The following is a 25,358-nucleotide window of genomic DNA, read 5'->3' on the forward strand; positions in this document are numbered from 1 at the left end:
TCTACTTTTAATAAACTTGCTAAGGAGTATGTGGCAGCACAAAGGCATGTAAGCAGCCACAGCAGATGTAGCTTTAAAACAAATTAATTAATAAGTCTTTGCTTATTTTGCAATAAAAATTTATAGAAGAATGCAATCTGAAACAACCCTGAGAGAAAAAGAAAAAAGCAAACCCAAAGTTGAATAGCTCTAGACCTATACACTGTAGGTCTCCCTACTTTCTATAGTGCTGCAAAGTTCTAACAAGTCTTTGTTTCAAAAGTTATTTAAACTTGTGCAGAAGGTTCATTAAATATGCAAAAACACTTCTTGAGGCCTGGAAGCATTCCTATGCTCCTCTGCAATTAGTAAGGCTTTCACCTTCATTTTTATTGTTTTGAAGCAGAAAATTAACTTGGGAGAAGCACAGAGGAAGTGATCCTTCCTTACCAAGACTCAAGATGCTTGTGGAAAAGAATATGAAAAAGAAAGAGGTATTAACCCATGGAGAAAAGCAGAAGCATCTATAGCAGAAGAATATCAGTCCTTTGAAGACTGCACACAATCCAGCTCCCACGTGAATGTAAAAATGAATGCTTTTACAATTCAATTCGGAAAAGATGCCCAACTTTCTCTTAAGGTTTAGCAAAGTAAGCCTTTGTAATTGTCACTGTTGTACTAGAATTAACATCAGCAGCCTGTCTCCTAGGTCATTGATTAGTATTTCCACAGAATACTGTAAAAACTGCATTGTGATCATTGGCAAAGATGAGTTGTTTCAATAAAAGCAGTAACTTTCAAATTAAATGCTGTAAATCTGTAGTTTTGCAGTCTATGCCCATCACCAACCATTTGAGGCTGCTGACTAATGCCTGAATTTTTCATTTTAAGATGGCACGCATTAAACATAGGGCAAACCGTTCATTCCGCCCTGCCTTGGCATAACTGACACCGCAGGTAAAAGTTATCCGTGGAAATCGCGTCAGTAGGAAAGTCTGATCAAGAAACGCCACCTGCTGTCTTCGGCATCACTGTTCCAAAAAGCCGCTGGAGTGCAAGGACATGTTTTGTTTTATTGCAGGAACAATATTTTAATATGATAAACAGCAATCCCTTCCCACACAACAGTACCCAGAAGAGCCCTCAGATCCTTGTCCCAGCTACTTACTACATAAAGCTTTAAGCAGCATTTCCTACAGAAGTCTCTTGCAGTGAAACCCAGAAAAAAATGCAGCGATTCACTTTAAAATGCAAATGCCTTGTTTTTTTTCCAGATTGTTTGGGGGGAAAAAAAAAAATCTATTAACTGAATTTCACAATGCTGGCTTCTCTTTAATTTCACAGTTCATCCTTGATTAAAACTCCATATAAGCAAAGTATAATTATTCCACTGGCTGCAATAATATAATGCACATCCTATTCTCTGAGGCTGCCTGCAAGAAATGCTCTCAAATAATTCAGCCCTTGACATTCCAGCCACTCTGACCCAGCAAAACCCCGAAGTATTTGCTTAACTTTAGACAAGTTTGGTTTCCTGATCTTGGGCACTGGGAAACCAGAAGCCAACCACACGTAAATACACTAAACCAAGCACATGGCTGAAGACTTCTGCATAAAAGCCAGTGTCCTCAGGACCTGGATGCACCAAAAGGTAAATTTATAAATATGCATTCAAATCCAAGCTTTCCTGATTAACAAGCCTTTGTGCAACTCGTATGAAACAAACCAGACTTTGAAATCAGTTGCATAAATATTAGAGGTTGCTCTTTTCTCCTACCTTTTTTTTCTAAGGGAGGATGATACCAGTCTTCTACAACACTTCCAGAGCAACCTTCAACATTCTAATGTTTAACGGTCTGAATTTTGTGTGTGTTTCTTTGAACCTACCCTTCAATCCTTCTTGGGTCCCTGCTTTTTCTAGTTAGTTGTTAGTTATTTAAGGGCACCCCCTTTCTCTTTCAAGACGAAGAAATGGTGTTTCTTTAAAACAGATTATCGACTTAATTTGAGTAAATCAGCCTTAAGACAAGAAGTAGTCAAGAGAACAAAGAATGGAAAACACCTGCTATTGTTGACAATGGTAACAGAAGTTATCATTACTTCAGTTGCAGGTAGGATAAAGCCTCAGTCAGGAACCTAACCAATTCAGATTAAAACAAACAAACATACATGTGCACCTCAGTCCTAGGATGAACCAACTTCTTGCAATTAATACAAGTTTGAAAATGCCAAACAAGGAAATTAAGCAGCATTGACCTTACATATTTGCTATATAACAGGCTAAATGAGTCAAACTATCTTCTACTGCCTATAAAAATGTAGCTTTACATCAAATAGTTGTCCTGGTAGTACCAACAGAGTAATTTTTTTGAAACTAATCCTTGCCACACTGCAAATGTATCAAATTTATTTGTGGAGAAAAGATTGGGAGCTACTTAAGGGTCCATATTGTATTGGAAGTGTTGAAAGAATTTCCAACTGAGGGAAAAGAAAACTGTTAAAAATCTGTACTCCTGAATTATGTGTGAAATTACATGCTATGCAATATTACAGAACAAGTATTTAGCTGTGTTCTTAGACTAATGCATATAGTACTTTAACCTATGCAACCACCCATAAAAAGCGTGCACACATTTCACAAAAATGTGATACAAACTTCAAATTATTCTTCACTTACGCTTGCATGAAATTCCATCCACTGTGTAACAGTTTTGTGCATTTTAATATTAACAAGACACATTGGTGACAGAAACCAGGTACAGTGTTAGAGGCTCAGAAAGAAACCTCTGACCTGCCATAGCCACGTTTGCTTTGATGGCTAAAGATGTGTTTCTGCATGGATGGGTTCTTGTTTCTTCACAGTGACTCACTGGCTTCAACGAAGTTTCATATAGCATGCACAGATTCATTCACAGAAAATATCCTTTGAGTTCTGACATTTGCTTAAGGTGGGGAGAGACAAAATAAAAAAAAGAAGAACAGAAGCCAAAGGAGAGATAAGGTGGCCCAACTTGGAGAGTACCAAGCCAGGCTCCACCTACTCTTGTACTCCCAGGACTGCTAAGTTCTGTACCAACAGGCTCATCACTTCATATGTGGAAGTGAGTCAAAAGTACCTGAGTGCCAGCCAAGGTATAGCTGTTTCCAATTCCTTCTATTCCGGATGGTGAATGAGAAAAGATTTTTCGGTATACAGGACTCATACCTACAAAGAGCTTTTCATTACTAGAACCAAGCACATTTGGCCTGGAGTCATTAAAGCTGGGTCATCATGAAGCTTCTTTGTACTGTTTTGATGATCACTTGCTCTACTATGAGTGAATTATGCAGATGATATGTAATTCTAGTCTAAAAAAGTGATCTTACTTGCTCTAAACTTGTTAGGACTTAGTTGCAAATTTGTATCAAGATCTGCTTATCCTGGGAGGCTTAATATCAGAAAATTTGACGGAAGCAGTATGTGGGGCCACTCACTCCGAGACTCCTTCGTTCAGGAATCTCCTTCAAGTGAGAAAATAACCAGCTGGTTACCATGCTACCTCCCATAGCACTTCCATGATCCCATTTGATACGGAAAAACATACTAATATATTGCTTCTGAAGAAAAAGATATTAAAGGGAACAAAAGATGCTTGCTTTTCTCTGATTCTCTTGAGATGTACAGAATTTGAATAAACAGTTAAAGCACTTCCGTACTCTTTTATCTAGACTCTGGAATGCATCTATCGTTTCAGTCAGAACATTACATCTGATGAAGACTGAATTTTCTTCTCATGAACCACGGAAGTCAGGTCAGATACGCATACTATTTTGTTCGCTTCCATCAGGATGTTAAACACAGGAAAATTCTGTTTTAAGTGCCCGAGGAAAAACTTCAAACCATTCTATCACTCCATTGCTGAACAACACACAAATACCCACCGTCACGGCTTGTTTTTAGCATAAAAATTGAAACGTGGAAGCTACATAATCTGTATTTAAAATGCAGTTTCACACAAACTACTTAAACAATTGTACATTGTGGAGGAGGGGAGAAGACACTTTATTTGAACCTGGCTTCTAAGAGATGCTAACAGCAGTTCAGTTTGCCATCAAATATTGAACTACTCCAACAATAGATTTGACCGAAGTGGTGTAGCAGCCTGGTAGCCCAATTGCTTCTGATTTAAAAGCTTTGCAGGGGTCTTCTTTGAACTAGGAATCTGGAAAAGCATGTCTTCCAGCGTGCACATGGTTATCCGTCCTGAAGCCTGTAGTTTTGTATAAATAACTCCTAATTTGGCAGAAAGTTCGGAATTTTCTTCTATCTTTTCCCTGACTGTAGCCAGCTAAGGAGGAGAAAATGACATACTGTCACAGTTCAGCAAGGGAAGATCTCATTCAACCACCATATTGAAGACAAGCAATCACTCAAAGGAAAAATAGAAGTACGCAACGTAAGATATGTGTCTAACCCAATGACTTATAAGAAGAGAATTTTACACAGCACACGTTATACCTCACCAATGGTGGAAATGAACTGGATACCTATTAGATACAGTTTATTAGATTTAAAACTTCCTCAAAGTTGTACAACTCTATTTTCAGTCCTAGTACGGACTAACACAATTATTTTCTATTTAAACCCAGGAAACGTAATTGCTTTCTGTAGTCTACTTTCCAGATCAGCACAATTTTAATTACTATTATGTATCAGACTAAATGTACAGTACAGTACAAATCAATAGAAGTCAGACTATAGAACACTGAGAAGTTCTGTATGCCATACACATAGTATAAGCTCAAGTATAAGTAAATCTCTTAAAAATTGTTACTGATCAATAAGCTTTTGTGGAAGGAATGGGTTAGGACTAATGCTGTGTCTTAAATCAAAATACAACATTGACACATGCAACATTTATTGCAATGAATTTACAAAATGAAATGCTGATTAAAAAAACGTTTTTTCAACATAGCAGTTAATATAAATGGGCTATGTTTTGAAAGTTATATATACTTCTACCCAGTATTTGTTACTTTACATATCAGTTATTCATTTTGTCTAATAGGCAGCAGTGAAAGGCTAAGTATCTAATTATTAACACAGTCTTAAAATATCTTGTTCCATAGACACATTCAAAACGAATACACTCGTAAGTTTCAGGAAAAGCAGGAGCAATGCTGCCAAGCTGATAAGTGTACATATGTGCTCTGAAGGAAACCACCTTGGTGATCAATACTGTAAAAGCTTTTTTTTATAGTAAAATAACAAAAGCTATTACTTCCCATATGACACTTCCCTGTATAGCATCACAGGTCTTTGCAAATATTACCAACCTAATAATATCGCTGTGATCAGAACTTTATTCTCATTTTTACATCAAATGAAAAAGGATAGAAGTAAGGGATTAAATTATTTAACGACACTGGGGAACGCTTCATCTACATTCCGATGAAATTTGAGCTTCTAAGAGCAAGATCCACAACAAAAAAAGTTAAGCGGACAGCTAAGTGCTTTGTCCAACAGTACAGAAAGCCAGCCAGCTGCTTTGGCATCTGAATGCATCAGAACCCAAACAACTTTAGTAGGGTGAACTAAGGCACCTGAAGCTCTGTAGCTGAACAACCCTCATCATGGCTCAGCCAGACACCGTAGATTTCCTCTCTTTACTGTATACTTACCACCTGCTCAGAAAACTCAATTTTTTTCACAAAGGGAGGGGTATCTACTTCCACTGCTGCCTCTAATGTCTTTATTACTTCTTCTAGCGAACCAGACCTGAGCTGGACAAGAACCTTAAAAACATAATAAAACCACACCACACAAATAGTACTTATCATCAGAATGCAAATTTTAAAAAAAGTGTTTGAGGAAGACATGAAGCAAAGCAGGACAAAATACATTTCTAGGTGCTGTGCTGATAAAAATCCATTAATCATGAAGAAAGCAGAGGGAATTATCAATTTCCACAGAGGTCTGGGTTTTTTTCCCAGCTGGGACCTGGAAAGGAAGGGTGAGCCTGGAGGCAGAGCTCCTCTCATGGAGCTCCAGTAGCTGTTCTTGAATAAAGCGGTTTTTTCCATAGCTTTGAAAGGTCACTTACAGGGCACATGCAGTAGACTTCCTCTCAGGTTGCAGACGATGCAATTACAGAAAAAAACTGTTGCATGTACATACGTGGTTAAGGTTCATGGGGCTGAGGAAGCCTGAAGTGGGCAGAGCACAGCTAAGGAAGGCATTTACTTGGAGCTGTGCTTTTTTAAATCTCTTATAGCAAGAAAGCAAAAAGTCACAATGTCCTAACTAGAAATTCTTCACAGGTCTATACTCACAGATGTAGGACCGGTCTACTTTCCATTCCCATCTATGGTAGAAAGTTACTTTAAAAAATGGGGGGAGGTTGTTAACAATTCAGAATGTAACTCATCCAACTGACAGAAATTGTCTGTTGGCTCAAAAAAACCCTCAGCAACAGTACTGATACACGCCTGTGCTACTAAGAAGCTGGCCTTCTGTTACTTTGCACATGCGAGTTTTTTGTCCAGTATATCATACTTCTCTGCAGGATTCTAATATAAAGCAAGCATACTTACTTTAAGATTATTGTATAGTTTGTTCTCTGTTTTCATTATCTGGGAACAATAAAATTTGGCTTGCGCTACATCATTCTAGGAAGGAATTATAAATAATAAAAAGTACGGTTAAACATGCGTGACACACTTTCACAATAAAAGTTCAAGAAAACCAACAGACTTTCACAACTTTTCAATGAATCACAAACCAGCATCTAGATTCCCTTCACAAAGACCCACAGACTCCAAAGAGCATCCAGCCTGTGAAAGGAACACCCCCAGGAACACTGGAGTTCCCACGTCATCTGGCTCTTTAGCACATCAGACAGTAATCCCTGCCTCAGATCAGCAGGGAAAGGAAGCATGTAACGAACATGGAGCATGACAGCACCTAAAAGGTAAAAGATCTACACGCATGCTCAGTTTGGCACGTCAGAGTACTTAAATGAAGTGCAGCATATGTTAATGTGGGTATTTATCCTGCCCTGCACTTTTAACCTTTTCGACACACACATTTACAGTACTGTATCTATGCCATCAACCGATTTGTATGGACAGTAAATGTTACACTGACATTTACTAGACCAACCATTGTTACATGGCATCAAGAAACATCTTACTCACAGCAAGATGAACTGTCAAAGGTTATGCAGCTTAAGGAATAGTTAAATGTAATGTGGAGCATTATTCTGTTTGCAAAACAAGAATTTTCACTGATTTTTACATAAAGCAACAGTATCAAGCATATTTCATGTTGTTTCAGAGACAGATTTTGTTTTTTAACCTCAATGCCAATGAGAAGCCCTGTCATGCCATCATTCACATGAATAATTTCAATGATGCTATTGTTCAGTGCCTCTGTTCACCGAGACAGTGCAAAAAAAGCCACAGAATGCATGAGAAAATTTTAACAATTCTACTTCATTTATTCAAATCTGTGAACAACGTCAAATCGCTAGCTCTTACGGTGCCACTGACCTCTGTTTAGACATGAAACAGAGAAGGTTCAGAATTTCCTCAAGCTGTATACACAAATTAATGGCAGATTAAATACTAGACTGTAGAATTTCCTAATTGTTATTCTCCTGCTGAATCTTTCACCCTGTACTGCCTCCGAGCCTCTTCATATCAGTGCTTAGGCACATGAGGTATACGAAAACCTCCCCCTGAAGAAACATGTTGCGGAGAAAGACAGGCTATCTCCCTGGCAGTAGGGCAATACACATCATAGCCTTTGAGTTTGCCTCCCAAGATAAACATTTTGAAGACATGGTTGTGCAAATATTTTAAATTATCCTTTTAATTCTGTTTAAAGGAAAATATCACTAAATAGCAGTATCTGCAGGACTGGGTCCACGGTTACATCTATCCTGCTGGCCCAACTGTCTTTCATTTTCTAAAAATATTCTATATGGCATTATCACTAGCACAAAATACCTGTGCATTAGACTCAAGACATATTTTAGATTTCAGAATTTCCACATTGACTTTGTATGGGAGTTGTCTCTAATCCTACTCTTTCAGGGGCCTAAAAGTTCTGGTACTTGAAGTTATTACATAGATCAATTGCGCTTCCTCTGTGTTAGCTTCCTTTCACTGACTATCTTACTACAATAAAATTATACACAAATCAAAACAAAAGGTACCGTTACCTGCTTCAGAGCAGTTGCCACAGCAAAGCAGAACACTCGCAGTGGTAATGTGTCACCTTTTAGCTGTGCTTCTTCAAGAAGTTTCACAGAGATTTTGCAAGACTCCAGGTTGTCCTGCATAGAAATTTCAAACCTAAGTTGCACTTGTTATTCTTGTGATCTGAAAGGACTGTAGGCAATTGCAATCACATTCAGAAGTCAACATGCTGTAAGATCACCAAGGCAATCCATATCTGAACCCAACCAGATTCTGTGCAGCACTTCTTGAGAAACACAGCGTCAAAATAAGATATTCAAAGCTACAGACTTCAGAAAAGGGTAAAAATAACTTCCATTATTTTAACAACTACACTTTGCCCTAACTGTTTTGATTTCTACAAGAGATAAAACAATCCCGGCAGTACGCTAAAACCAACACTTTCCATTTGACTTTCCAATCTTCCCAAATCAGGAAGAAAGCTGTCTTTTTGCCCTTACTTTATTCTAAAAGCTACATTAGACAGTTAATGAAAATCAGTATTTTCTAAGAATTGAACTACTCAGTACCGTTACACTAAAGAAATCTGTGTATGTGCAAATTTGAACATTCAGCAATTTTTAGCCTCTCTTATGGACTAAATCTTGCAAGACATTTCCAAAGTATATATTCTAATATGATAGCTTAGACATTTGCCTGTTTTCCAACACATAGGGCTTCCATTATTGCTGGGACTATTTTCAATAGGAGTCTATAGTAAAAGGTGATGAGTTTACCTGTGTGTTATCTCACAAACCACCAACTCTCAAAAACAATGCTCCTCTCACTAGAAATTATGAGTAGAGCTGACCGGACCCCAGACAAAATAATACCTGCCAAACTTAAAAGCTGGCAGCAAGAAGGTTTTGTAACAACTGGTACCACCAATACGGATAAGAGCCTTCATATTCCTTCCTAGTATTTGGTGTTGATTTCTATTCCTACTGTTCAAAGTGTCATTCCTGCAAAATACTGGCCTTGATTTAAGGTATAGGGTCATCCTTTAGGTGTTTAAAGGATGCTTTTCCATGCCACTGCTGAAAGGTCTGTACAGCTTGTGAAAGTATCTTTTAAACCACATGAGAAACCTGTGGTTTAAAACACGTTCTTGGAAAATTTAGAAACATTCTGACCACCAGAAGATTGATTATTATTACATAAATATTTTATTGTCATCAAAAGGCCTATAGCCCCTTCCTGCACTAAAAGAAGGACCACCTGTTACCTTAGAGGATAGCAGTGCCTTACAATGATTTAAAACATCCCGGAAACTGTTTTAGAGTTGACCTCTAAAACACTTCTGTAAAAAGATTAAACATTAATTCCTTTCTTTATCCACTAGCAATAATTTGAGCTTTAAGCCTTGTGCATTTTCCTGTATTAGTCTCTGGCATCATTGTTCAAAAGAAACCAAGAAATAACCTGGTAAAAATCCGGCACTGTTCTTAATGAGACCACCACCATTATTTCCAGTAGTGCATCTTGAAGTTATTTCCCTTACAGATTTTTTCTGAAGTTTTTTATGTTGCATCATGAGCAAAACCACTTTTGAGCTTCACGGTTCCTCCTCCTACCACTGACCGCTGAATCGACAGAATAAACTTTTGAAGAGCTCCACCTAATCCTCTTTAGTGCACAAGGGGTTACTACAGCTTATTCCCTTACTGATAGTATTTTATCTTGATGAAAAAAAACCCACAAATTTATTTTGGTTGTTAAAACAACCAGGGACAGTTTAGAATCATTTCCCTGTATTTTTATCAATTTGCTAAACAAGCAATGATGGACCAGATTCCCTATTGAAAACACAGACAGGGCCAGAAGTAGTAGAAAACAGAAGTCTTGGGAACCCCTTCCTGTTGCGCATGCCATGGATCCAAGACTTCTGACAGCAGGCCATGGGAAGAACCATGTAAAGGTTTTAGGGACGAAGGTATAGCAGAGGGAGTAAAGGATACCTCAGAGAAATACAGTGGGTTTCTGTGAAAGCCTTTACCTAAACTGGCAGAGTACAGCCCAAGGAGCAACCTTGAAGTGGCAAATATTGCCTCAGTGGATGCTAGTAGCAAACACCAGCTTATAAACTTGGGTTGTAGCAGAGTGTCAGAGTCTTTGTACATTCATAACTTTCTAAAAAAGGTGTCTTCTACGTGGGACTGGTAACACCCCAAACTGACTGTAAGCATCAATCTCTAGCTGTTTTTAACAGCAGCCAATTTCCACAGCTCTTTCTCAGCTTTGGCTACTGCCCCACCCTCCAAACACCAAAGCCACATGGCTATTTCTATTTCCCCCGACCTAAAGGCAGCCCTGATTCATTAGAACTGAGAATTTCAGAAGCACCACATAAATTACTGCTGAGCTGCCATTTTAGGCCAAATCCTCTTCATCACATATGCACTCAATTTCATTGTATGGTTAATTGAGAAACCTAAGGAAGTTTAGTCTAGTGGCATAATTTTTCCTCAGCTACTGTCTTTCTTCCTAAAAACATGGGGAAATTGAAGAAGAATTTCCTACTGAGTTTGGGAAGGGTCTATGTTAATACTTCAAATTGCAGAACTGATTCAAATCTGGAGAGGAAGATCAAAATAAAAAAGTTTGGGGATCTCACTTTGCTACAAAAGGGAAACAATTCTAAGGAAACACTCGTAGAACCTATGAAGCCTAGTTTCTTGCCGTATTCATGCTCTTTTTCTCTGATCTAAAAATACAGTTAAGTTCAAGGGGCAGCCTGTCTCTCACTGAAGGTGTTCATTTAGATTTCCTTTCTCCACTCAGCTGCCCATTTTCATCAGACATGTAGGAACAGACTACCTCTAAGAACTCTAATCTTTGTCAAATTTGGGTGCGACTACAGAAATGGTTCAAGGTTACTTGGAGGGGGAGGGGAGAAATGGATGGGAGATGTCTGACAAGCAGAACGTCTTATATATATCTGTCTTGTCTGTTACGGAAGCCAGACTATAAAACCAATATTAAGGCTCAAGCACAGAATATAGTCTGAAAAGATGCACAGATCCCAGACAAAGCATACTATCAGCTAATCAAAGGCTGTATCAAATTTGTTCCGTAGTGCTTATGCTCACGTGTTTTTTTAAAGATTTGCCTTGTGACATTAGTTTGTATGGGAAGCTATATATGGGCACCATCTCATACACAATGAAGCAATTTAGGACTTAAATATGTCTAAAATATTGCGCTAGGTAAGAAATCGTGACTGGGAACATATGGAAATTTTTAAATCCAAAAAAAAGGAAGCCATAGAGAAGGCATTTCACATACTTTTTCATCATGTAAACTGAAAATACTTACCAGTTTGTAGCATATTGCAAATGCAAGTAGATAGGTTTCTTTGTTGAAAGGTATACCTTGTTTTTTCATTTCTACCAGAATTTCCAAAGCACCTATCAAAATACATCAGTGTTACTCACTTCACAAATTCAAGGCTGTACATTTAGTAACCGAAAAAAAAAAAATTCAGCGTGGTATGAGCTCAATAAGTCTATTTCAAAATAAGAATGTAAACTGAAATTTGTTATTTTTTAAAAAATTACTGCATTTCAAGAAGTTTAATTTAGGGTCAGTTGGATGTAAACATTTCTTCCCAGCAAGGAGGTTTTCAATCTACATTAGCATCTGGCCTTGCTGTTCTATTATTTTCATACAAATCTAAAAATCTAAATTCTAGACACTTGACAAAGCCACTCTCATTCTTCCTAACTGCCCAGAAAGCAAGCCTTTTAAACACATGATCAAAGCTTCCAGCATTTTAGGCAAACTATCTAACAGCTCCTCAATAATGTACATGCTCCACTACACCAGAACACGGCATTCAGGCTCTGATCTAGTTATTTTTACAGTGGCCCAGTCTCAACTTTTAGGATAACCGCTGGACGTAGATTTGCCAAACATCAAGAGAGCAAGCGCTGCGTGTTCAACAAATTTCAAATAAAGGGATTTGCTTGAAAAGCTTACTCCATACTCAATTTAAGATTTTCTCATGGAAAGTCTTTTCAGTCACATCAGGTGATTTCCCCTTATCCTCATAAAGGGCCAAACTGAAGCATTTAACTTAAATATTGCAGTAGCCACTCTGTGTGGGCACACTAGTAAGACAAACCAAGAGGAGAATACAGTCTGGTTTTGTTATCAAAGGAAAAAGGCTACTCTTCCCTGCTCTGACACAAATGCAGAACTGCCAAAAAAATTGTTGAACGACTTACTGAACAAAAAAAATTTAGTGTTGAACAAACACTAAATAGAGTAAACAAAAAGCTAGGGGAAATTACAAACCAAAGGGAAGTTAAGTCTTCAGAGAAAAGGGTTTAGGAAACAAGGCCCCTGGATAATCACAATTCTGTGCAACCGAGAATGGCAAGAATACCATTGGAAGTATGAAACAAATACTGCCTTCCACTTTTATGACACACTACGGTGCAGCTCATTCACATCTACACTGATATACATGATGTCTGGCCTTCTAAAACCATAAACCAATCAGCAACATTTATTAAAAATACATATGTTTATACATACACACTTACAGTGAGAAGCATCCTCCTCAAAATGCATTTGCCTTAGCAAACACAGTACTTACTTTCAAAATGGCCCTTTTTAAACAACATAGTCATCAAAATATGGAATGACGTACTCTCTGAGAAAAAACCATGCAAATTCTGGAGAAGAAACATACAAAACAGAGCAAGTGTAAAGAAAGTTAGAACGGTGAGCATTCTTATTGTGCAGAGCATTTAGCAGGTCTTCCTACTGAAATAAGCCCCATCTTCACAAGTTCAGCATTTAACTCTCTGGGTTCCCTGACTGTCCCTGTGTCAAATAACCTCTAAAATACCAATGACTCAGTATGGTCAAAAGCTCACTAAAATTAAAGAGAAATTTCCCAGAGATTCCCACTATCGTTTTTTTTTTTAATGACAGACTGTGACTTCCCAGTTAATACATGCAAAAGTCACTAACTAATGGCAACTCCGAAATCTCAGCAGAAATACAGCTTGCAGCTGATTAACAATATCTTTGGGCTAAAGTACCACCACCATAAAACTGAAAGAATTTTTTGCTAATCACAATATCCAGTGATGAACAGATCAGCACAAGGGCTTGAGTGATGACAAGCAGAGTAGCAGAAGAAAGAGCAAGTATATTTTACATTCCACTTGAATCACACTGTGTTGGGAATAGCCAAATAAAATGCCAGAGGTATTAAGTCTAATTTTCTGCAGCAGAGTCTGAAGAAGTGGTACTGTACCTTACTATCCATCAATTACTAAGTCCTGCAAGTACTGCAGGACCTGTCATGCATAGATCTCAATCAAAAAAAAAACCAAACCAAACCAAAAACTACACATACTCTTACACATGCCTAATTTAAGAATAGTAGCCCAAGCAAGACTTCTCTCATTTCTGGCTAGGTGTATCTCATGCCATAATGAACCATCATCATAGAGATGACTTTCCACTGGCTGACAGAGATTTTTGAAGACACATCATGGCACAGAATCTTTTTAATTGATTATACACTGGGCATGATTCATATCTTGTCATAGTAGTCCACGTAGCATTTTACAGATGTTCAAAGACAAGTCCTTAAGCTTCTTCAACACTAAAATGGCCAAGTTCCTGAGCTGATGAGTATCATACCACCTCTACAGGGTTCAGAGGGAGTTTGAAGTACAGAATAACATGATAGGTCTGTTGGTGCAAATAACCCAAGGGATTTCAGAGGACTACTACATAAAAACTCCAAAGTGCTCATTTCCAAGAATGATCTAATGCAACACAGGATGCAGGAAAACATGCATCAGCTGTGTTCATCTGAGGAATTATTTTCTAATCAATACTCTTCATTCAAATGATGCAATTACACGGAAGTACAATATTAAAGTTATCAGTCAAACTAGCATTTAATTTTCTTTTAATCAGCGTTTTGCTGTTTTTAAATAAAACCTATGTAACGTGCATCCTTACATTAATGTCATAGACATCCTTGCTACTGCAACACATACACTTCAAGTCTATGAGCTCATGCAAGGCTCATGCGTAGCATGTCAATTACTCATATTGGACATAATAACAGTATTTTCCAAATATATAGGGGAATTACCTGATCTTTGATAAGTTCTACTGCAGGTCTTTCAAGGTCCAGCTCATAACATAGCCTCATAAAGAGGGGCCCAAATTTAAAATTACGTAAGGCTGTGATTCCATGCTGTTCATGGTACCTATTAGAAAGATTAAAAAAGTCAATCACACAGGGCATGGAATTTGTCAAGGGAAACAGCTTTAAATAGACAGCAAGATCTGTATGTGCAATGACAGAGGCACACTTGTCTATCTGCACCAGCCACTGACATTTAGATAACAGAAGATTATTTTAAGGAAAAAAATATTGTTTTGATCAAACTAATAAATGAACTAGTAACATGAAATCTCTTCTATTTCCAGTAAAAAGTAACCTGCATTGGATTAGTAATAGAACGGGTCTCTGCCTCGAAAATTCCCAGCTACTTTACCTTCTATTCACAGAGCAATAGCACTGGAAGTTGCAGCAGTCTATTTTATCAGCAGTACCTGCTAAAATACCTTAACTTTTTCTCTCCTACACTAAAAAATAAATAAAGAGTAAAAATAAAGTATTTCACTTTTTTCTTTATAGCTCCTACACTGTAATTGCTGGGAAGGCTTTCATTCAAAACCTCCTGACCTGCCACTGCTGGGTCCAGACCAGTCTATAACCAGGCGTGTCTTGGCTGGAAAATGCCGTTAAACACACCACTATCTCTTAGCTGAGAGATGACGTTTCTATGTGGCTCGCTATTCATTCTGCATACAATAGGACACCACTTTGCTCCTGTAGCTTGACTCTCCTTTGATCTGAGAGTCCCTGAAGAGTTGGAAAATCCAAACTAAATGAAAATGCCCCCTTAGTTTAGGGGATTAACGACGCATATAGCCACTGAATTAGGGCAAGCCCTCAACTGCAGGCATAACCTTCTATGACCTAATAAAAGCAAAAAAGTAAAGACAGAAAAGAGTGTTACCTGGATTGTTAAAAATACCTGTAAATAACTTTTCTGGCTAGTTCCACATCAGATGAAGTCTGACATAAATGCAGTAAAATTTTTAATTCATTTTTGAGAATCATTCCATTTTTCCTTAATTTTTCTTTAATACTTTTAAAATACGGATCTGAAAATAGAACACATTATCGCAGCAGTCTATAGACAATTCCATTACCTGTATTGCATATTTTGCACCTGAAACTTGGAGATTCAGTGAAGCAGAAAGTTTGTTTTTGTCACGAAGAAAAATGCATAAAGCTTCTCACAGACAAGCATGCCTAGGTGTCCCCATGAATTCATGTTGGACTTGGAAAACCAAGAAGATGCTTACTGTGAACTTAATTTCATTGCATATGTTACGGGCTATATCAGGTAATACAAAAATTTTAAAAAGGAAGGAAGTTTTTTAAGTGACATTTTCTGCCTTATGTTCTTTTTTTAAAAAGCATGCAAATAAACAAAACCAATCCCACTCAGCATTCAAACGAGCATAAGAAGTTCTACTCAACACCGTTCATACAGAAGACTTAAATTCCTTCACAACTAAAGCAAACACAAAGAGTCTCATACATAGTCTATGTATTTCTATACATAACCATAAACTTAGAGTTACTTCCCTTCTCCCCCAAAAGAGAGGTTTCTCTATCCAGCACATTTTCCTATGACAAAGCAAGCACAAAGATGAGTCCTTCAGTTGGTAACCTCAAGGCTCTGATTCAGACACACACAAGATTAAAATCACGTGTACCACCTGGCAGCCCCATTCCTCTAATGGGGCTGCCTTCCGTCTAGGGCAGGGAATGAACTTTTTTGTAGCAGTTGCTGGGTTGCTGCTGTTTCCAAGCCAGTAGCGTACACAAGAGGTGCAAAGCGAGCATCCCAGAGAACAAAATATTCCGCTACTGGATGCATATCTGTTCCTACATGCAAATGCAAGTCCTTACTCAAGACTGAGATGCAGACCTGAATCCTGTGAAGTCAGAAGAATGTGTATATATATGTATGCATATATAACGGTTGTGATGTGTTCAAAGGTGTGCAGAAATTTAAAAACCACCTGGGATCCGAACTGTATTTGTAAAGAACACATAATAGTTATTATAACTTCTGTAGGTAATTGTTTAACTGCTGTAGTTAATAGTATAACTACTATAGCTAATAGTTGCATTATAACTATAATAAATAATAGCTATTATATATTCTGTGTAACAGAACAGTTATTACTGCTTTTTTAATCTCTAAACCAAGTTTATTACTAGCCCTAATTACTTCTTTTCGCCTTTCAAGTATTAGACTAAACACTGAGTACAGAAACCATACACACAAATAGGTGGTTAGCGTATTGTTTTCATCAGTTCTCAGAGGCTACTATTTGGAAAAACAAAAAGGTCAACTGTGACCTGTAAAACTAAACATTTGGGTTCTACAAACCTGTTTTATCAAGAGTGATTGACCCATAGCAATAAACTCAATGTATCTCAAGTACAGGATGAATAATCCCCAATATGAGTACGTCATCATCACAGCAAAATATAATAACATTATGACTTGCCACTGCCCGATTTAAATTCTGCTTTTACTTAATATAGAAAAACTGTCATGTTGACTTTACCTCCCTCTCCGTCCCAGATGACTGGTTTATATAAAACTAAATTTGATTATTTGTGTCTTCCTTATCACACACACACACACACACAAAGATTAACTACATCCTTTGGAACAATTGTCAATCTGTATCACTAGAACACCTGCACATGATTAAACAGGTGCAGGAAATGGAGTTTCACCTAATCTTTCTTAAATATTACGGGCAGATTTATTTTTATATTTATGTTCCCTAAATAAAGGAATTTGTATACACTTTAAACAGCATGACAAAATCCTCATCAGAAAAAAATCCACTTATCTTGCTCCTTCGTTAGTTTAGAAAACCTGAATTTGTTTTTCATATTCTGAGTATGCATACGTCCTCTGCAATTAGGTGTACAACTGAGAACTTATATTAGGTAAAAGGAAAAAAATCCAAAATAAGCTAACTAAATTCACAGAGTGGATTAAAACAGAATTACTGGCATAGGCCTTCTCTGGATAGTTAAGTAGCTATTAAGCTTTGTATTAACTTTCTCTGAGGATGATATATTTGAAGCAAGATTTGTAGGCTGAAACAGTATTTTCTATTAGACTATCTGACAAAGTTGGAAAAGCAAAGACACAAACATTCCAGGTCTTAAGTGAACACCTTGCGTGCTCGAAAGCTTCTCCCCGTTTTCCAACACAGCATAACTAATATTGTTTCATTCTACAAAGCCTCAGATAGTCCAATTTTAGCTACAAAAAATGTGCAAGAGGAAGATATACATTGTTGCTTTAAATGGGGTCAACTGGTGTTCATATTATAATGACTCTGACTGTCTTGTTTCCTAGGTCTCATGCTAAAATTGAGAATGGTGATTATGAAATAAATACTAATACCTTTATTGCCATGAACTTCATTTCTAATTGCCATTTTCATCTGCTGAAATTCTTGTAACTTTATATCATCTTCTGTTAGCAGATACCGCTTCCCTACCATAAGAAAAAAAGAGGAAGGTTGAGTTTTACATCACACTGTTTTAATACTACTGAACTTTGCACTTACAAATTCCTGCTGTTAATTATTGTGTGCTGCCAGACCACTGGTAGCATGACACTGCACAAATTGCAGTTGCTCGTGTCACTGACAAAAGAACCCGAGCACTATGTCACAGCTTTCCAGAGTTAATGTGTATGAGGAAGTAGAAGTATATATTTATTGGATGTGCAAAAGAAAAACTGGAGACATCATTCCTCTCCACCTAGCCAAGGTAGAAGAGGATTCTGCACATGAATAAGATCCTTCTCCGCTTTCATGCTTTTATGATTTGTCTTGTCATCTCTTTGTTCACCACAATTCACTAGTGGCACAGCTTCCTTTCCTCACATATGCTGTCGCCGCTATTGTAGAATGCATAGTTCTGGAAGCTCCAAATGCAGTAGGAAGACAAAAGGAAAAAAACACAAAGCTTGTTATTTGGATTGTAGTAAGACTCAGGAGACCTAGTAAAGTTCTGGTGCAGTACAGACATCACAGATAAGACAGTCATTGAGTCCAGAATCTCAAAATTAACTTTGGCTGCTGACCTCAACTGTACTGTGTTGTAAGCCCCTTTAACAAAAGTGTCATGCAAATGCTATTTGCGAAGTTTTTGCTGTTACAAAACCAGCTCTCCAGTAGATTTTTATTTTCAACCAATGATTTTGTCACCGAGAGTCACTGTAATGGTTACACTGTCACAATCTAATCTCTTAAGTTTTTGGCATCTTAATGATTCTAGTCATGAAGGGACAAGAGCAAGTATTAACCTGAGTTAGGTTATTTATTCTCCTTCTGCATTTCCCTAGCAAAATGTAACAGGATATGCAAATAAAAACACTTGTTTTCTATGCAAGAGAAGCATGATAATGACACACTTCATGAAATCTGAAGAAAAAATCCATTAAATGGCACCTTTAGCCATTAAATTTAACAGAAACAGTTCCAATGAGTAAACAAATACACTTTATCCAGCATGAAATTGGCCATTTATTTCCCACAGACCTTCTCATCCCATTTACTTCCCACAGACCTCCTCAGCTGGTCTAACACTGAAAAACCAACCCTGCCCTGGGCCTCTCCAGAGCTGATGTGGGAATCATGCCAGTGCCTGGGGTGGGACAGGCACACCACACCACACGGACACTCAGTGTTCACACTTGAGGTGTCAGTAGGGAGTTTGGGGTAGCAGAATTTTACCCTTCTTGAATTCAATTTGCTGAATTCTACCACTTCCTTAAATTCACACCTTACGGTGTTATAGAAACAAACCAGTGCAAAACCAAATAAGAGGGCCTCCAAGGAAAAAGGAGGGAGATTGAGACAATGGCTGGCATGTGCAGGCCGTGCAGGCCATCCTGGAGAACTTAACCAACCAACCTGCTTTACCTCAGACGTGCCGCAACCCTTTAAAAAGTAGGCCAGTGAAGAGCGGTGGGCAGATCGCCACACAGCGGGGGATCTTCATGTCTCTGAGGGGTCTAACAGAGCCATAAACTGAGCAAAATCTCCACTGATGTTGGTGCAGCAGGCCAGAGGCCTGAGCCCTCTGCCATACACCACCTTTCCACATTTCCCCGTTTTGTTCTCTGGGTGAGGGAGCACCCTCGAAAAGCCACTGAAGCCCGGGCGCAGTGGAGGTGACAACCAGCAGGCGCAGCCCAGCGTCTGGATAACGTTGTTGTCCTCCCAGAATAAATGCACATTTATTAAGCTGCATGTTTGGGGGGGGTTTATGCCTCGTATCCAGCCAGCGGAAAGCACAGGATAAATTGAGTAACGCTGCTGCCAACCCTCCCCGCCGGATAACTCTGCCGCACCAGCTCGGCCTGCCCACAGCAGCACAAACGGGCCCGCTCTGAAGCCCACCGAGAGCCCCTCGGCGCTCCCCCCGCCATACCCCGCGCCGAGAGGGGCATTCCCGTAGGAACTACAACTCCCCTCAGGCACAAGGCAGGCGGCGGTCGCCGGGCCTGCCGGGAGTTGTAGTACTCCCGTCGGCCCCCTAACCGGCGGGCAGCTCCGGGCCCCAGGCGGGCATCCCGCCGCCCGCCCTCGCCGCGCAGCCCGCAGTACCTCCAGGCGCGTAGCCCCAGCAGCCCGAGGCGGGCGGGCGGACCGCCGAGCGCCGCACCGCCTCCCGCGCCACCCGCTGGGAGCCGCCAGCGAGCACCGCCGCCATCTTGCGCCCGGGCCTGCCGGCGGCGGCTGGGGGCGGGGCGCTCGCAGGCCTGCCCCGCGCCGCCCCTCACCTCCTCCCTCGGCGCCATGGCCGCCCCCGTGCTCAGGCGAGCCGTGCTCTGGAGCGGGAGGGCCCTCGGCGCTGCGGCAGGTCAGTGGTCCGTTGGCGGGCGGCAGCGGGGCCCCTACAGCGGCGGGGGTGGGGGGGCCGTGCTGAGGGACGGCGGGGGCCGGGCCGGGCCAGGCCGGGCCGGGCCGGGCCGCAGGGGACAGGCCCTGGCGGGGCAGGCCCTCGAGTCGCCGTGGTCGCCGCTGGCTGCGGTGGCCGCCGCGGTGAGGGACGGGGTGCTGTGTGGGCACTTTCCCTTCGCCTTCGTACATGTATATATAGAATTGGAGACAGCTCTGAGAACGGCGTATAACTAGCATGCGGTGCGGGAGAGCATTCTTAATTTGCTTTTTATAGCTATTCCACCTTGCCGATTTCATAGCTTGATGTCTTAGGACCTGCCTTTTTGGGTCGCGGGAAGCCACACGGGGTTGTACGGAGGCCGCCAAACCCGCGGCAGTAAGTGTTCAGCAAAACCTAATAACTCGGGTGACAGAAGCACAAGCAAGACAGGTGTTTTTGAAAAGCTGCCTTTCCAAAAATCCTGACCTTTGGGAAGAACTGAAGTCCTTAATATTTAGTTAAAAGTGTGGTGATGATGGGTAGCTGTATTGTGCCTTTTCAGTTTCCCCGAGCAGAAATTTCTCTGTGCTGCTTCCTGGTAGCTAGATGCCCATGTCTCAAAAACACTGCACTTTCCTCTGGCACTGGAGCACTCAGCAGTGAACTGTGTGAAGAGCTCAAACCTAACCTCCAGCTTACCTGAGCAAAGCACTGTCATGCAGACAGTTGCTTGTGCTATAGAAAGTAGTTCTTTAAACCCTCATGCTTGCTAGTGGCATCCTTAGCTGTGAATAAGCATGCAGAAGTTTATCTTAAAAAAAAACCCCAAACCCCAGATCTTTTGTGTTTATCTTTTATCAACATAATGAAAAATACCTTTAAAAGAAACCCCACCAACCAACCAAAAATACCTCTTTTTCTTATTTTCTAACTGTTTGTTAAAGCGTTGTATATATTCTCATATTCTGACTGTGGAATTCTGTGTACCAGGGCTTTGTGACAAAAATTTCCAAATAAGTTCAGAGCTGGATGTGTGTATATAATTGCATGTCAGAAGGATGATAAGGAGAAAAATTATTTCACATCCAAGAATAACAAACCTGTAGTGGTACCAGATAGATTTTCAGATAAACGCTTTAAGGTAGTTGCTGAGAACTCTGTGTAGCATAGTAATGTCTGTTTTTTAAATATTTCATGTTTCTTAACATTAATTTCTGCAACTTTCTGCATGTATTTCTATAACTTCCTTCAACAAATTTTATCCAGATGTTCCTCATGCATCTTCAAGGCCTCATCATCTGTGAGGGATGCACAAACATGCTCTGTTCTTCCAACTGAAGCATTTTCCATTTTGTTTCAAAAGGTAGAACAGCGTCTTTAGCAGATTTCAAAGGTGGTACAAAAAGTGTTTCGAAAAAACTTTCAAAAACATTTGAATGAACTCTGCAGTTCACAGGAGACGCAAAAAAAAGGAGATGATTAAAACCGGAGTATTTCGTCATGAGCATCTACCTTTCATTTCCAGTGAGACAGATCTTTACAGGTAGAAAAAATAACCATCCAACAACAACAGAAAAGCCTTTTTGTGTGTATTCATCTTTATTGCTTATGCTTTTATGCCTAAATTAGCTAATTGCTAGCATTTGATGAAAAAGGTCTGTGTGCACAAAGAAGCTATCTTTTATTGTTTGGGGTTTTCTCTGCCTTCACAAATTTGTCGTTTTCTTAAATACAGAGTTCAGGTTTGGGAAGGGAAGATTTGTTTCATGCTGGAAAAAAACATAGGGGAAGGCTTTTCTGTTTTAAAAATCATGAGGTAATGGCTCATCCACATACAAGGAATCTGAACTGTTACGGTAGCTGCTGCTGACAGCTGTGTCATAAAGATGGTTTAATGCATCCAACTCAGTACGTGTGACAGAAAAAGGTGATATCTAATAAAGTGTTTGTTTAGAGATGTCTAAGCAACCTGGCTTACGTATTGATTTCTTTCTTCATTAGGTAGAAGATCTCTTCTTTCTGCAGCCTATGTGGACAGCTCAAAATGGGAAAAGAGACAAAAAGAGGAGCATAGCCTGGGTGAGAAAAGTTTGTTTCTTTTTTTCCACTTTGATTAATTATTTGCAACCTGAACTCATTTTAGACTAGCTCATCATCTATAAATGCTTCAAAATAAATACATGTGTGGAGCAAAATGCTACTGAGGTTCTGTGTCAAAATCTGCTCAACGTGTTAAAAATCTGTCATATATATTCAAAGCTATAATGCAGAAACAAGTTAGAATTTGCCTATTTAATTAATGTTTGGTTTCTACAAGCTGATTTTTTTCTTTCATAAAATCCAAAGCTTTTATGAATGTCATAGTTTTGTGTCTGACAGTTAAGACTGTCTCTGACTGTCCTCTTCATTGACATTGTTTTAATTGTAATGCAGTGCGAAAGAAGACCTATTCTATAAGTGTTACAGGGCATTCCTGTTTAAAAACTTTTTTTTAAAAGAATGTTTTCATCAGGGCTTTGCAGGAGGGAAAGTTAAATTTCTTGTTGAAATTTTAGATTTTTCTTTTGGTGAAAAATGAAACTAAACGTTTTATTTCTGAGAAGTTGTACATTAAACTGTATCTGCATATGGTACTGAGATCTCTCATGTGAATTTCATAGCTAAATTATTTGGCTACATTACATTTGAATTGACATTCTCCCATATTTTTGGTGACTATGTTAAATAGAAAGCATCATGCAAAACATTTTTCCATGCTAAAGATACATATCCATTATTTTGTACCACGAGTGGTTTGGAGACCCCTTAATGCATAATCTTTGTCTCCCATTTTTCATTCCTGGGCCCCTGAACTGTGTTTGTTAACGGGTAACACAGATTATGAGGTTGAAAGAAGAATCAGCAGGTGAAATTCAAGGACTTTTGTGAGGCAGGAAGAGAGACAAAATGATCAGAGTAATGTTTTTTATGCTCTAATTTGTTTCTGTTATTTGCCTATAAACAACTAGGTTGGTATTGTCAACATGTTTTACTGTACGTGGGCCAGAAACAGCTGGTGGATGCTCATGACTGTAGCTTGGATCCTGCAGAGACTGTTAATACCTTCTAACCCTTTACTGTCAATAGGACTGCTCATGCAGTGTTTTTTGGGCTGGAGCCACAGGCTAGTGCCCTGGGATGCATTTGAATGAGTCAGCTCTAGATGAAGAAGGGTTCTTACTTTGACGAATGTCATAGGCAATAGAAATCCACGGTAGAAGAAAACATTGTTGTGCAAGTGCTGGTATGGTCCACGTTTGGCTTTCCCCAGGCCTGGCAAGACTTTTTGTGACTGTTTGGCAAGCACAGTTCTAGCTGCTGCTCTGCTGATGACCTTGATCCAAAGCAGATGTCTGTTCTGTGCTTTTCAAAGAACTGCTTTGCCGTTTCATTTTGTGCTCACAGAAAAGAGAAAAGAAGTTAACACGGTGTCAGCTGTATTAGCATTTTCAAAGAGGAGACAGCTATGCAGAAGTCTGCTCTGTAGCTGTCAGTTGTATGGTTGCACATATAATCTTGTGTGCAATAACTGGTGATTGTAGCTAGAGTGGATTCCTTGCATTGAGGAGATGCTCTTTTATTTGTGTATTTCAAACACTGTTTCAGAACTGTTATTCTGCAGAACTATTTTGTGAGAATACATTTAAAGGAAAAAGAAGTATTTTTGATTTAAAGTCAGTTCCCTTTCTCTGCTGCAGTGATGTGGTGCCATCCCAGACTCAAACTCACTTACTGTGTCCATATATGATACGCTTCATTCTCCTCTCTGTAGTCTCAGTTTAGCATTCCAAGCATGAATGAGTTTAGCAAACTTCAGTACTAAAAAAAGCGTGGGAAAGAACAAGACTGTTTTTTGTGTACAGAAGCGTATTTCTTGTAAAAGGTAGGAATTGAACATGTATTAATTTGGAATTTACAAACTGCTTGCTGGTAGGAAGATACCTGTCTACAAGTAATTTGGACTCCACTTATTAAAAATGAGATATCAAGGAAACGGGAGGCATGGCTGGACTTAAGTTCTCCAATGTTTCAGTTGGTTCATCACTAACAAGGGTAAAATTAAGTGTCAGTAAGCATCTTGATGAGAAGAATAGCAATTACCAGAGTCTCAGGGGATGGCAGAATCCAAGTGAGACAGGAAATGTCTCTTTTTGTTAGAAAAACTCATGGTACCCAAAATGGCTCATCCGCAACACCAGGTGGCAGTGCTGCCTTTACAGACTTGAATAATTTCCAGTCAAAGCCTTCTTCGGTACAAAGCTGTAGTTCTTTCCAGAAGCTGCTAGGGTTGTGGAAGTACTGAAAAACGTGAAACATGTAAATTTGTAAGGCACATTACTTGCCTCAGCCTTCCTTTATATTTTAATTGGGTCTTTAAAATAAATCAAGGCTTTCTTTATATAGAAAATTAAATGTTAGCCTGTGAGTTAAGATATTAGCTCTGGCTATCATTGCCAGGACAGGTAAACTTTTCTTCACAGTTGTATCCACTTTCCTGTTGCTGCACCATCACTCAACCCTCTCCTGGATGGACCACTTCTAAGAATAAGAGAGTAGTGACCTTACATGGTAGCCAAATGTGCCACTTGTTTATGCGTCTACATGCTGTGGATAGGTATACACTGTGAATCAAACTGAAACTGTGTTGATTTCCTAGGCCACCAAGCTGATAGTACATGTCATAACATGATATATACAGAATCACAGAATCACAGAATCAGTACGGTTGGAAAAGACCTGTAAGATCATCGAGTCCAACCTGAAAAAAAAAAAAAACCAACAAAAAAAACCCCAAAAAACACAACACCAAAAAACCCACAAAAAAAAAACCCACAAAACCCACGCCACACAACAACAATAACAAGCCACAACCCACCCAACACCACACAGCACCATGTCCATCAAGCTACATCCCACAATGCCATGTCATAGTTGGAGGGTGAGAGTCAATATTTTCCTAGTCATTGTCCTGAATCATAGAATCGTTTAGGTTGGAAAAGACCTTTAAGGTCATCAAGTCCAACCATTAACCTAGCACTGCTAAGTCCACCACTAAACCATGTCCCTAAGTGCC

At 39.4% G+C, this 25,358-nt stretch overlaps 2 protein-coding genes across 2 annotated transcripts in view; one reads left to right on the forward strand and one right to left on the reverse strand.

Moving 5' to 3' along the window:
* Positions 1-3,764: 3,764 nt before the first annotated feature.
* Positions 3,765-20,162, reverse strand: PTCD2 (pentatricopeptide repeat domain 2). Its single transcript, XM_059833592.1, is given in 11 exon segments — positions 3,765-4,307; positions 5,641-5,754; positions 6,553-6,627; positions 8,184-8,297; positions 11,515-11,606; positions 12,800-12,878; positions 14,324-14,453; positions 15,279-15,408; positions 17,754-17,846; positions 19,969-20,089; positions 20,091-20,162. Coding segments are annotated over 11 exon segments (1,245 nt in total). The 3' UTR covers positions 3,765-4,082.
* Positions 20,146-25,358, forward strand: part of MRPS27 (mitochondrial ribosomal protein S27) — a 48,427-nt gene continuing 43,214 nt past the window's right edge. The window contains exons 1-2 of the mRNA XM_059833593.1: positions 20,146-20,224; positions 22,247-22,324. Coding sequence (XP_059689576.1) covers positions 20,161-20,224; positions 22,247-22,324 — 142 coding nt within the window. The 5' untranslated portion in view covers positions 20,146-20,160. The remainder of the gene's footprint in view (positions 20,225-22,246; positions 22,325-25,358) is intronic.

Source organism: Gavia stellata, chromosome Z (assembly GCF_030936135.1).
Source record: "Gavia stellata isolate bGavSte3 chromosome Z, bGavSte3.hap2, whole genome shotgun sequence".
Lineage (NCBI taxonomy): Eukaryota > Metazoa > Chordata > Aves > Gaviiformes > Gaviidae > Gavia > Gavia stellata.